We start from the raw sequence: 13,030 nt of genomic DNA on the forward strand, positions 1-13,030 counted from the left end.
TGGGGTTGGAACAGATGTTGACGCATTCTCGGGGGGTTGGGGGAGGGAGCCTTTGGTGTCCCGATAGGAGAGATAAGAAACCATCTTCAGGCACCCCTTCTCAGTCCCGGAGGGAACTCACGGGTGCTGGTCCTTCCCAGCCCTCTTTAACCCCGGCTGAGCTCGAGCGGCGGATGGCTGCATTCATTGCACACCAGCATGCCAACTCAGCTTGAAGTACGGCGTGTTAACCCATTCGGGGAGGAGGCTTGTTTTCCAAAGTCTTGGGATAATGATTTCATCACGTGTTAAGAAGTAAATTCAGATAAGGACGGGCTTTCTGCGCCCGTTTCCTAGAGAAACTGAAATCTCCCGCACTGAAATCGCCTTTATCGGGAGAAGGTCGGGCTTGTCTGGAAGAACGGTTCCTGAAGGCACTGCTCAGGATGCGTAATCTCATTGTAACATATTTAATCATTAGAGCAGCGCGAACGAATAAAGCAAAGGGGTTCGCCCGGGGGGACGCGATGTTTGGTTCCCCCAATAAGCCAGTGATAATGGATTGGCTTGAGGGGGGGCTTAGAGACTACGTTTTTAAAAGGAAATATTGGAAGGAGACCCGCTGTATTTTGTAGTCCGCCCGGAGCTACATTTCGTGTTCAATTTAACATCCATGAAAGTTAAACGGCTTTGCTCGCCTCTTATTTTATTGGATGCATTTTCAAAGATCTCATTAAATTGCATTTATCAAAGTCCTAACATATACCCTCGGGGTCTTACGCCCACACAATGAGGCTGATTAATGGACAGAGAAATCCTAATTTCTATTACAATCCACGTCCTCCGGAGCTATTTGGCCTTTTGTGGGGTAGCGGCAGGTAATTGGAAAGCCTTGTCTATTTTGCCTTGAAAGAGAAGGGCAGAGAGGACACTTCTATGTCTTCCACCTGCAACGACTATGATCTGGTCAGGGGCTCCAGGCTTTAGGTCCCCAAATCAGTTTCCCTTCCTCCTCCTGCTTTTTGGGGGTTCCTGCCATTCTGAAGCAAGGAAGTCCAGCAATGGGACAGAGCTTAGACTCTGGGCTTGCAAAACTTATTCCTTCACCACCTTCTTGGTGACTTGTCTATCTGGGAGGCATTCACTCATGCTTCCCATCCTGGTACTGAAGAGTCAAGGGACTAAAGAAAGAAAACTCATCTTGAGCTTGAACCTGAAGTAGGCTCTTCTCTGTCCATTCACAGTGTGCTCTCCAGTCCATCTGGACTATGGCTAATGGAAAAAGGGAATTCCCTTTGCAAGAAATGTTTGTGGTCATGATCTGGCCTACCCAAATTTGCACATCCACGGAGCTTTGGGCCTCCTTATTCACTCCAGTCACTACACAGAGGCTTCCGTAACCCCAGTTTCTCTCTCCCAGCAGTAAAGGGGGGGGGGGGAACCAGCTAAAGCTAGGATTGACAGGAATCAAAACTGACTTTCAGTTTCTTGGGTTAGGAAAGGTCCCCATGTGGGGTAGTTGGTATTTCAGGGGCAGAATGCTTCCATTCCTTTCCATTCAGGATGCCAGAGTTGCCCCTATTCTCAAGAAACCCAAACCCAAACAACCCTAGGGTTACTTTTGAGGGAGTTTGTGTGCATGCCAGGCTTGGAGTCTCCAACCCAAGAGAAAACAAACATCTCCTCCCTGACAAAACCTTTATGTGTGTTGCTAATCCTCACTGGAGCTGGAAGGTGAGATGTGCTTTGTTTCAGGAGTGAGCCAAGACAAATGCTTGTACCCTGGCACTAACCAGACAATGAACTAATCCACTTGAAGGTTGTCATCTGAGATGAGATGGGGAGGTGTAGAGCTCAACCACATTGTACTAGGAAAGGAGTTTCTTTTCATTCCAAAGAAAAAGAAAAAAGTCAAACAAATTAGTGTTTCCAAATGAAAGAGCAAGGCCTTGATTTATTTGTTTTTATGATAAGAAGTGGTGCCAGCACCAGCGGCTCATGCCTGTAATTCTAGTTACTCAGGAGGCTGAGATCTGAAGATTGAGGTTCAAAGCCAGCCTAGGCAGGAAAGCCATGAGTTATCTCTAATTAACCATCAAAAAGCTAGAAGTGGAGCTGTGGCTCAAGTGGTAGAGCACTAGTCTTAAGGAAAAAGTCTCAGGCCCCGAGTTGGAGTCCCAGGACCATCACAGAGCGGGAGGGAGAAGTAGGAGGGAGACGTGATTTGCAGATAGAGAAGATAAAGAGTGACACCTAGGCCTATCTACGCTTTGGATTTCTCAAGACCACTTCCCTTTCAAGTCAGCTTGCAAAAAAATCTACCCCACCCCTAGGATTTTGCCCACAAGTCCCCCTGGAGGGCGCACCCTTTTAACTGAGCTAAAACAGCAATTGAGGGGAGGAGTCACATGCCACCCAAGAAGGCTGGGGGATTTGGCTTAGTGGTAGTATGCTTGATTAACATGCACAAGGTCCTAGGTTCAACCCCCAGCCCTGGGGGGTGGGGGAGAAATGCCACCCAAGTACGCCCAGTTTATCCACAGGCCCAACTGAAGAAGGCTCCTATCTACACATCCAGACCTCTCCCCACTTTCCTAAAGTATCTTTCTTGCCTTGTTGTTCACTCAGATTTAGAATTCATCCCTCTCTCCCACCTATGCAGTGGGAGGAGGTAAACTGAGGTATGAGGTAGAAGCCAGGAAAACAGAACACGTGTGGAGTAGCCCCCACATGGCTAAGCACGGAAAAAGACACTGGTGTTTGAGCTACCTGGGAAAGTAAACAGGTAAACATTGGGCTGACTTAAAGGGCCACTCGTCCTGGAGTAGGGCCACTTAGCCTGTGTACATTTCACCTCCCCTCTGAGGCCTCTGGCAATTGTTCAGCTCCCTCACAGCCCTCTCCAGTTGTCTGAGCCCAAGCTTCCATCCAAAAACCCAGAACAACCAACTCAGAAGAGTCCCTAGTCTCTGGAGAGAAAGGTCTTCTTCCCCTAGCCAGCCTGTGACTCCCACACAAGCCCCCCTCCCCCACTAAGTTCAGGGGGAAAATATGCTTAGTTAGATATTGGTATAACTAAACCTGGAGCCCCAAGGCTGAGGATGAAGACCAAGGGCTGACTGGAAATGGCTTCAGCTCTTCAGCTAACCCCAGCCAGGAGCGTGTGTTGCTCAGAACACTAACGAGATACTGAGCTGATCTTCCCCTAGTTAAAACATGGCTTCAGAATTGAGCTGGGTTCCAATTTTCTAGCACTCACCCCCAACTTCCTCCCCTGGAAGGAGAAGACACAGTACAGAAGCTCTGAGCTCACCTCACCACAGCAGCTAAGCAGCCCAAAGTTAAACCAGATGGAGCCTGGGACAATGCCCACCCTCCCTCAAGAATTCCGAGTGGACATGACCCACTGCACATCTATGTAGAGCTGAAACTGGTGCCGGCAGATGCTGATTTCTATTCGATTGACAGGGTGGGGGTGGAGGGGGTCATTAATACAGGACTCTGCGATGGGGCTGGAGTGAGGGACTGGGTCTGCTCAGGCTGCTGAGTGTACTGATTTCCATGGAAAAGGAGATTCTGAGGCCCCAAAGGCCAGACTGTGGCACTCTGAGGAAAGCCTATTTCAGAATCCATAGCATCAGTCACTTGTTTAATTTGGGCAGAAGTGGTGCATTTAATGCCTGACCCCTCTGGCCTTCCAGCCCTGAGCCTGGCCCACAAAATTGAGGAAACCCAGTAGTAGGAGAGAGGCACATCAGATGTAAGCACGGGACTTACCCCCTGGCCACCAGCTGGGCCTGTATGGGCCTCTTGGCATCCCCAGGCTGCTCCTGGGGGAGTTGTATTTTATGATCTTCCACTAACAAGCCCAGTTTCTCCCCTGCAATTATGAGCCTCCCAGCGGTCTCCCTTCTCCTTTTCAATTGCAAATGTTAACGCTTTGGAAGCAACGCGGGGAACCAAACTGGCCTGGTAGGGATGGGGGGGGAAATGAATTCGCAGAAGTCCCGGGAGAGATGAGACCTAGCCCTGTAGGTCTGGCTACCACACTTGTGGGCAGGTCAGGAGCCCCTCCCAGCCCGGCTGTCCCAAGGCCAGAGCAAGGAAAGACCTGGACACACTCTCCTAGGGGAGAGTGAGTGAAGGAAGGGAGACACATTCAGTGGAGGGCTGTGCTCACCAGGGAAGTCCCATACAGGTGCTGGGGAAAGAGGATCCTGCACTCCAAGCTGAGGAAGGGTTCCGTCTGATTTAAACCCTAGGGGAGGCTGTGGGGCAAACCCAGACTTTGTGAACTGGATAGAAGACCTCCATCACAAGGCTCTTCAACCAGCACTCCTTCCCTACAATTAATTCCCAGGAGTCTAGATTCCAGTAGAAAATCAATTGTGTCTTCTCTGTGCTCTGCACACCTTGTAAGCTCCTTTCCAAGGCTGGCTAGATGGCAGAAGGAAGAAGAAAGATCCACCAGGCTTGGAGAAGAGAGAAGTTGAGTACCACAGAGAACTAGGTGGGCTTAAACTATGGAAAGGAGCTAGCTCTGGAAGGCGCGCACACACACGTATCTAAAGATGGTTCTAGACATATTCAAAACAGGACACTTCTTTCTAAAGGACCACTTTCCACTCAATCCAAGAAACTGGCCTGGCCTAACCACCATACTCTCTTTTGGCCCCAGGCCCTATCCCTGAAGCCTGCCTGGTCCCCCAAGAAAGCATCCCCCTCCTCCCTTAGGACAGAAGAGGAACAAAAGGAGGTCTTTTCTGCAATGCTTGGGTTGAGGAACTTTTTCTCACCAGCTATTTATTTAGCATCTGAGTAACAATGGCTGGGGGCAGGCCCACCCCTGCTTCTGTGTCCAAACTGAGAGCTTCCCTTACCACTAGAAAAAGCGACTTGCCTGCGAAGCCGGGGCAGGGCAGTGAGCTCCCACGTGAGGGGAGGGGTGGGGGAGGGCCGACGGGGAAGCTAAGAGAGAGAGAGAGAAACGGGGAAGAAAAAGAAATAATAGTAAAAGACATCGCAAGCAGTGTGTTGAGGAATATGGTTTCAAACCAGTGTCTACTTCTTGTGAAGAGGGACAGGAGAGAAAGGGGGGAAAAAAGGTGGAAAAGTAGGAGGAGAAAGAGAGGAATTGGGGAGCGTCAACATGAAGGAGTTTCCTTAATATTGTGGACGGATTCAGAAATGAATGAAGAGATAGTCCATTGAAAAGGGTTGAATGCCATGACAACTAGGAACAACCTTAGATTTATTCCAAACAGTTAGGACACATTGAAAGAGAGCGTCAATCATGTATTATTTCGCCACTGAAATAAATGCAAAAACCGAGCTGGGACAAAGGCTTCCAACGGGAGCGGGACATTTGTCTACATTTCGCTCATTGTCCGCAGCTTAGCAATCGGTTTGTATTTGTGTTTGCCCGGGTCCGACCACCCAGGACGCGCCGACGAGGGGCTCGCTCCAACCTGGGCCATTGTCACCCACGTCACATACTGGGGGCGAGGCAGCCAGGGCTGCAGAAAGCCGCTGAGCGGCTCGGAGAGAGTCGCCCTCACCCGGCGTTGGCAACCCGGGGGTGGCAGGGGCGCCTTGGTGACCTAAGCAGCTGCGCGCCGGAGAGGACCCGGCGTCCGCGCGGCCTCCGCTTCCCCCGCGCTAAGCGGCCCGGGCTTGGGGCTGTCCAGGAGAACCCAGACTCCCACCGGCGACCTGCTCTGCCCCTCCTTTATCCCTAGACTAAGCTCCTTCTAGATGCTTCTTGGGGCGAACAAGCATCAGGTAGCAACACCCCCCCCCAACAGTTCAATTGGACCGAGGACCTGTCAGGGTGGCTAAGCCTGTTCCTCCCCAGCGCGGAGAAACGCAGTCCCAGGAAAGTTCTGTTCCCAGATTGGGGGGCGGAGCGGGGGGGGGGAAGGTTGGGAAGTTCACACCAACCCCAGGCAAACTGGGAGCGCCGCGGGCGTCCTCATCCTTGGAACGCATTCTCGGGGTGTCCAAAAGGAGAAGAAATGAAAGGACTGGCAGGGCTGTAGAACAAACGCCTCCCCCACCCGCCAGCACCTCAACCCCACTTCTCCCCGGTAGCTTTCTGGGTCCTCACCGGGGTTGGAAGCGTGACCCCCAGCCCCGCGCTGCAATCCCGCCCCTCTTGTGTTCCCGCCGCTCCACCTTAAGCTAAGGCTGGCTGGAGAGGGAGGGGACCGGGACAGACAGGGACACTACAGGGCCAAAATTTAAAAAAAAAAAAAAAAAGGAACTGGCCAGTGTGCTCGGTCCGCCAGGAAAGTAGCTACAGAGGCCTTAGGCAGCTAGGCTGGGCCGAGATCCCAACTCGGCCTAAGTTAGAGCATCACAATCCTTGTTCTCTCCAATTCTTGGACCGCCCGCCAAGCAGAAAGTGAACTGCGAGTCCTCGGTGGCTGCAAAGAAATCGGGGGCGGGGAAAGGGGGGGAGCGATGAGGGAAATAAATGAGTCTTTAGCAAATAAAGGGTGGCTGGAGGGGGGTGGGTCGCTAGCTGGAGTCTGTGGCCCGCCCCGAGCCCAGTCCTCTCCAGGATTTCGAGTCCTTTCGCGGTTAACTAGAATCAATTACTTGCCTTGTCATTTCTAGTACTCATCCTTAAGCCTCAACCAAAATATTGACCTAGGAGGCTTACAGAAGTTGGGCTCTTGCCATTTGAACCGGATCTTGTTTCGGGAACCCACCAGCGATGGGAAGGAAAGATTTTTGAGGCTGAGCCTTCGCTTCCACCCCCTTCTCCCCCCCCCCTTTTCCTAAGGCGCCACAAATCGCCAATTTTCCGACTAGCTCCTGGGCAGGCAGGCGGGTAGGGATGAGAGGTAGGAACCCGTAAATGTTAAAGAGGATTCCCCCTTCCCTCTCTTCCTCCTCCTCCTCCCCTCCCCCTCCTCCTCCTCCTCCTCATCTTCCTCCTGCTCCTCCTCCTCAGGTTCCTGTTTTCTTTTCTACCAGCCCCCTCCCCGCATCTCTTTTTAAGATGCAATTTGTTAAAACGGCCCTTTCAAGTGTGTGGTCTCGAGAACAACGCGGTGGCTCTTTGTATGTAAATACTGGGTTAAAAAAAAGGCTCTCCCCGTCTTTGCAATTAATTGACACGTTACACCTCTCATCTTGCTCTAGAGGGCCGTTGGCTGGAAGCGCGGAGCTCCCCAAAACCCACAATTTCACATCTGCAAATACTGTCTTCATCCACTTGACTCCCAAGACCCGCCCACACGTGGCCAACCTTTGCGGTTTTTAATGTCTCTTTCCCCCCCCCTTTTTTTCCATCCTTCTCTTGCTCCCTCTCTCGCGCCCCCTCCCTCCTCTCTCTTTCCCTTCCTCCCTCCCTCTTTCTCCCCCTCCCCCCTCCCCAGGTTCGTGAGTGGAGCCCAGCCTTATATGGACTGATCGCTCGGGCAATGGCCCATTTTTCCCTCGCCACCAGCCGCCACCGTGCGCCGAGCGGCCGCCGGAGCCCGAGCCGACCGCGCCTTGGCACCTCTCCTGGAGTTACAAACTAAGGTCGGGCTGGCGCTCGGCGCGCCGGCCGCCAAGTCCCTGCGTCCATTTGCTCTGGCTTTCAGAGAAGACCGAGGCTCGGGGTTGGGTTTTTATTCCTCCCCCCACCCCCACCCCGCGCCCCTTTCCCTTTCTTCCCGTCACTGTTGTGTGTGTGTGTGTGGGTGGGTGTGTGTTTAGTTCACCTCAATTTTTTCTTTGAAATAATAATTCCCCCCCCAATAATTGAGGCCCATCCCCCTCCCCTCCCGACCCTCCCCCGCCCGCCGGGGCTGGGGAGCGCCACGAATTGACCAAGTGAAGCTCAACTTTACGGCATACATTGCGGGGTGCCCAACCATGTCGCTGACCAACACAAAGACGGGATTTTCGGTCAAGGACATCTTGGACCTGCCGGATACCAATGATGAGGAGGGCTCGGTTACCGAGGGGCCGGAGGAGGAGAACGAGGGGCCGGAACCCGCCAAGAGAGTCGGGCCTCTGGGGCAGGGCGCCCTGGACGCCGTGCCGAGCCTGCCCCTGAAGAGCCCTTTCTACGACAGCAGCGACAACCCCTACACGCGCTGGCTGGCCAGCACCGAGGGCCTCCAGTATTCCCGTAAGTAGCGAAACGGAGCCACCGCCGCCCATTCTTACCTCCAGCCCTGCGGCTGCAGCCCGGGCTGGACGCCGGGGTTGGGGATGGGGAGGGAGGGAGCATTGAAGCTCACCGGAGACCCGCACTCCGGGTCCCAAGGAAGACCGTTAACACTTGTTTGGAATAGCCTCTTTCCTCCTTTCACCCTCAAACCCTCCATCCCCCCCCCGCCCTGGCCAAAGATTCCCCCCCCCAACTTGAGAAGTTAAAGAGACAGAGAAGGGAAATGTCTTCCAAGGGATGATGGCAGATGTCAACCCAACCGATAGCTTCATCCGGAGACCCTGGACTCTCTGACCACAGAAGGGACTGGCCTGGCGCACATTGGAGCCAGCCAGTGAGTCTGGTCCGGCTCCGGGTAAAGGGTTGGGGGAGGCTTCGGGTGGCCCGGGTATAAGTAGCTCACCCTGCCCCCGCTGCGCGATCATCAGAGGATGCTTTGTGCGGTGTGCTGGGGGGTGTCCAGAAAGCCTGGAAGAAGAAGAAAAAAAAGAAAGCCCCCCCCCAAAGAAAACCTGCCTTAAATGGTTGCGACGATCAATGCTGGGATTGTGGAGGTTTTCTTTTTGAAAATCTGCCCACGTCTCTCCAGAGAGGAAATAGTTTAAGGAGGCCGGAGCCCTTAACCCTCAATGATCTCTCCCCCGTACTCCATTCCCCACCAAATTTGCACCCCTACGGGAGCGAACCCCTCCAAAAATCCCCAAGCCCTTACTCCTGTTGATTCTCCTTTTTTTTTTTTTTTAACCCTGGGCGACTCCAACGGCTTCCTCCGGAGTGCAGGGGATCAGAGCAAAGCCAGCCAGGTTGGCACAGGACTAGAGGCCCCAACAGAGGAAACCCGGGTGCTAGAGGTCTGCGCCCCCCGCGCCGCCACCCCCCTCCCCCAGGCCCAGGGCCTCCAAACGCCTGATGCGCTTCCCTCCACCCTCTCCCTCCCCAGTGCACGGGCTGGCGGCTGGCGCACCCCCTCAAGACTCCAGCTCCAAGTCCCCTGAGCCCTCGGCTGACGAGTCACCGGACAATGACAAGGAGACCCCCGGCGGCGGGGGGGACGCGGGCAAGAAGCGGAAGCGGCGGGTGCTCTTCTCCAAGGCGCAGACCTACGAGCTGGAGCGGCGCTTCCGGCAGCAGCGGTACCTGTCGGCGCCCGAGCGCGAGCACCTGGCCAGTCTCATCCGCCTCACCCCCACGCAGGTCAAGATCTGGTTCCAGAATCATCGCTACAAAATGAAGCGTGCCCGAGCCGAGAAAGGTATGGAGGTGACGCCCTTGCCCTCGCCGCGTCGGGTAGCCGTGCCCGTCTTGGTCAGGGACGGCAAACCGTGCCATGCGCTCAAAGCCCAGGACCTGGCCGCCGCCACTTTCCAGGCAGGCATCCCTTTTTCGGCCTACAGCGCGCAATCGCTGCAGCACATGCAATACAACGCTCAATACAGCTCGGCCAGCACCCCCCAGTACCCGACAGCACACCCCCTGGTCCAGGCCCAGCAGTGGACTTGGTGAGCGCCGCCCCTCCGAGACTCGCGGCCACCCCCTACCCCTCCAGCCGCCCCCCCCCCCGCCCCGGGCCCAGGTTCCACTCCAGCGGCGGCGGTGGCGGCAAGGAGAACTGGGTCCTGAACGATGGGTTATTATTATTATTATTATAATTATTATTAGAGTCGAGTTGACTCTCGGCTCCAGTTGGGGGAGGCGCAGAGAGATTGCCCGCGTCCCCCCACCCCTACAGACACACACACACACTTTGGGAGTGGCAGATTCCAGCCGTCCGACTCTGCCCCCAGCCCTCTCCCTTTGAACCTTTGGAGAGGGTTGAACTTTAAGCCGTGTTTACAGAAGGTTTGCGCAGCTTCGCTTCTTTGCCTGGGGGGGGGGGACATCCCAACGTTCAACTTCATCACTTGAAAAGAGAAAAATCCAAGCCCCCCCACCCCACTCCGCCCCGCTTTCGTGAATTTTGTATAATATGTTGGTGTGAGTAGCTATATTATTGTCAGTCGTCTAAGCAAGTGGGGGACACTTGAAAGATATTGAGGATTTCTTCTCCCTTTCTCTCTCCCTTTTTTAAAAAAATAAGAAAATGCTCAATATTTATGGCCATGTAAACCGTTCTGACAACTGGTGGCAGATTTCGCTTTTTCGTTGTAAATAATATCGGTGGTGGCGGTGCCAAAATGACATTCAGAATGGGCCTGTCCCTCTCCAGGCCCGACTCCTTTCTTTGTGGTTTGTTTTGGTTCGGTTATGTTTGGGTCAACCCCCTTCCCCCCCCCATTTTCTTCTTCTCTTCTTTTTATTTTATTTTATTTTGTTCCGTGCGAACAGTTTTCGAATATGGAAAAGGAAAAAAAAAGTACGTAGGCGAAAAGCCCTCAGCCCCATTTTCTGGGGTTCTGAGCCCCAGAATTTAGAACTCAGCTGGTCAGCACGGTCCTCCCCTCCTTGCTCCAGAGCGCCGGGCGCCGAAAGCTTTCGATTTTTTTAAATAAGAATTTTAATAAAAATCCTGTGTTAAAAAAACAACAACAACATGAAAACAAGCACAACCCTCCCGTTTGTCAACTTTGTCGTCCTGCTGGGGGCGGGAAACCTCTGACCAAAGAGCCGCAAGCAGTGCTCCTCTCTGGGCTGGGACGCTGGAGAAGCTCCCCACCAGGCCGCATCCGGACTGACCACCGCTGCACCCCGCGCTTAGGACCCGGGGGCCCTAGCTCCAAAGCTCGGCCTCCAGCCTGCTAGCCGGTTGGTCAGGAGTCCGGGATGGCCCTTGATCTCCAGGCCTCTCCCTGGGGCTTCTCGCGCTGTCTGAATCTCCCAGCAGCAGCGCCCTAGTCTAAAAAGGAACCGTGACTTTGGGGAAGGCAAAGGCGCAAAGGCGAGGAGAGCAAGCCCCCCTCGCCCGCCCAAATCTACGAGTGGCTCCTTCAAGCCTGAGAAGCTGTTGAAGCCACTACACTCGATGACTTTCACTTTGTTGCGTTTGATTTACCTCGCGCTGAAAAGGGGGGGAAGGGGGAAGGGGTCCCGAGGTTGACACTGCTCGGCTTCCTCTCCACTCCCCACCCCCTTTTCAAAATCTTCGGATGGGTGGAGGCCCAGGAGCCCACTCCAAGGCCTAGGCGCGGATGGGGAAGAGTGAAGGGGGTTGGAGAGGAGGGTTTGGAGGCTTTGGCTGTAGGGGGGCGGGCATGATGGGTCCTGGGTGCAGAAGACAGTGGGACAGTGGGGTTGCTGTACACCTCTCCAAGCTTTTGGATCCCAGAGCGCAAAGGAGCGGGAGACCTTGACAGTTTCAGCCAACCAGCCTTTCCTTTCGGCGATGCCCCTCTCTTTCCAGGGTTTCCAGCTCTCTAGCCAGGAACTGGGTCCTTTGCCTAGTCCTCTCTCAGCGTTTGGTGGAGCGTGCCACGCGCTCCCTTCCCCAGGCCAGCCCTGGGGTGCGCGGTTGTGTGTTTGACGAACTGTTGGATAGTGGCGGTTGGAGGTGGGGTGGTACGCCCAGACCTCCAAGGGCTCAAGTACGGGGGAGCCAGAAGTGGGTAAACAGCCCCGGGCTCGTCCTAGGAGGTTGCAGCCCACCTCAACATAGAGTTGATTCCATCCCAGCCTCGGCCCTCGGTTCACGGATGCTGGCACACCCTTGGCTGCCCGGAGGAGCGTGGGGGAGGGGAGGTTGACAGACTGGGGAGTGTGCACCTTTCTCCTGAATCTCGCAGATTTGGGGAAATACCCGTGGTTCTGTGGCTCTGAGCCCAGCGGGTAGCTGAAACGCCTATTTGGAAATAGTAACTCTGGGTTTCTGCGGAGCTCTAGCTTCAGGGCTAGGGGGTTGGAGGGAAGCGCGGAGGCCGGGCGAAGGGAGCGGTCCCTGATGACTTTCTGCTTCCCTCCAGTTGATGATCAGATTTAATTCAATATCTAAAGCAAACATGATTATCCATGTGACCAAATCTGCGCGTCAATAGCACTCAGCGCAACGCGCCCAGGGACGTGATTACACTTTATTCCCGCGTTGCGCACCGGTCCCTGGATAATTGAGGGCAGGGAATCTTCCTAATATCCGCCTCCAGGTCCTTTCCCATCTCCAGGTTCAGCAGTTGGAGAGGGCAGTTTTCCTAAATGCTAAAAAAATCTGCCTTTGTTCTCCGCACAAGCTTGGGAACCTTTGGGGATTTGTAAAAAAGAAAACAAAAACAGATATAGTTCTCCCCCTCCCCCAAATTATTTGTGGCTAATAATCGGGGCCAACCTGCTCTGGATATCAACCACTCACCGTCCCGAGTATAAGTGTCTCTTGCCCCCAGCCATCTAGGGGAAAAGCGTATGTTCACAGACAGAGGTTTGTAAGAGGTTGAGGTGCTGTCTCAACTCCACAAAATCAGAGTTGCTTTTGACTATCTTCGTCCCCAGCTCTTCCTGGGCCAAGAATAGTCACAGGGGTTCTCTAGGCCTTGGTGGAGGAAGGACGGAGATCAGAACGCTCCAACTCCTGCAGGTTTCCAGCGTGTGCGAGCTGAGAGTGCATTTGGGTACACGGCCAGGCCCACCGGTCTGCAGTCTGGGTATGCGCGCTCCCGTGCGGCTGGGACCCAAGAGATGGGCCTGGAGCCGCCTCTCCTCTCTCTCTGTGTCCTCCGGGAGTCTATAAAAGCGCCTGCGGAGCCCTGTGTGGCCCTAACCCCGGCGCCCTGGGAGCGCACCCGGCGCAGGGTCCGCTTCGGCAGTCTATCTTCGCCCAATCTACAGCAGGCCGCACAAAACGGCACAATGGGAAAGCTGGGAGTTGGAGATGTTAGAGGCGTGCATATTAAAAAGGGACAGAGAAAAGATCGTAGGGGACAGAAAGACGGGAAGAGGGAGAAGGGGCCGTCCTCCCCCCAC

General features: G+C 54.4%; 1 protein-coding gene across 1 annotated transcript; it reads left to right on the forward strand.

The window, feature by feature from the left end:
- Positions 1–7,710: 7,710 nt before the first annotated feature.
- Positions 7,711–9,672, forward strand: Nkx2-2 (NK2 homeobox 2). Its single transcript, XM_013027069.1, has 2 exons — positions 7,711–8,107; positions 9,090–9,672. The coding sequence occupies exons 1-2, from the start codon at positions 7,849–7,851 to the stop codon at positions 9,650–9,652; spliced, it is 822 nt and encodes a 273-aa protein (XP_012882523.1). The 5' UTR covers positions 7,711–7,848; the 3' UTR covers positions 9,653–9,672.
- Positions 9,673–13,030: the final 3,358 nt, after the last annotated feature.

The sequence above is a fragment of the Dipodomys ordii genome, unplaced genomic scaffold (genome assembly GCF_000151885.1).
Source record: "Dipodomys ordii isolate 6190 unplaced genomic scaffold, Dord_2.0 Scaffold99, whole genome shotgun sequence".
In the NCBI taxonomy this organism is placed as follows: domain Eukaryota; kingdom Metazoa; phylum Chordata; class Mammalia; order Rodentia; family Heteromyidae; genus Dipodomys; species Dipodomys ordii.

Bases quoted from the DNA above. Each gene is read 5' to 3' on its own strand.
- Nkx2-2 (XM_013027069.1), top strand. From the start codon at position 7,849: ATGTCGCTGACCAACACAAAGACGGGATTTTCGGTCAAGGACATCTTG. The intron at 8,108-9,089 runs GTAAGTAGCGAA...CTCCCTCCCCAG, and splicing joins CGAGGGCCTCCAGTATTCCC to TGCACGGGCTGGCGGCTGGC.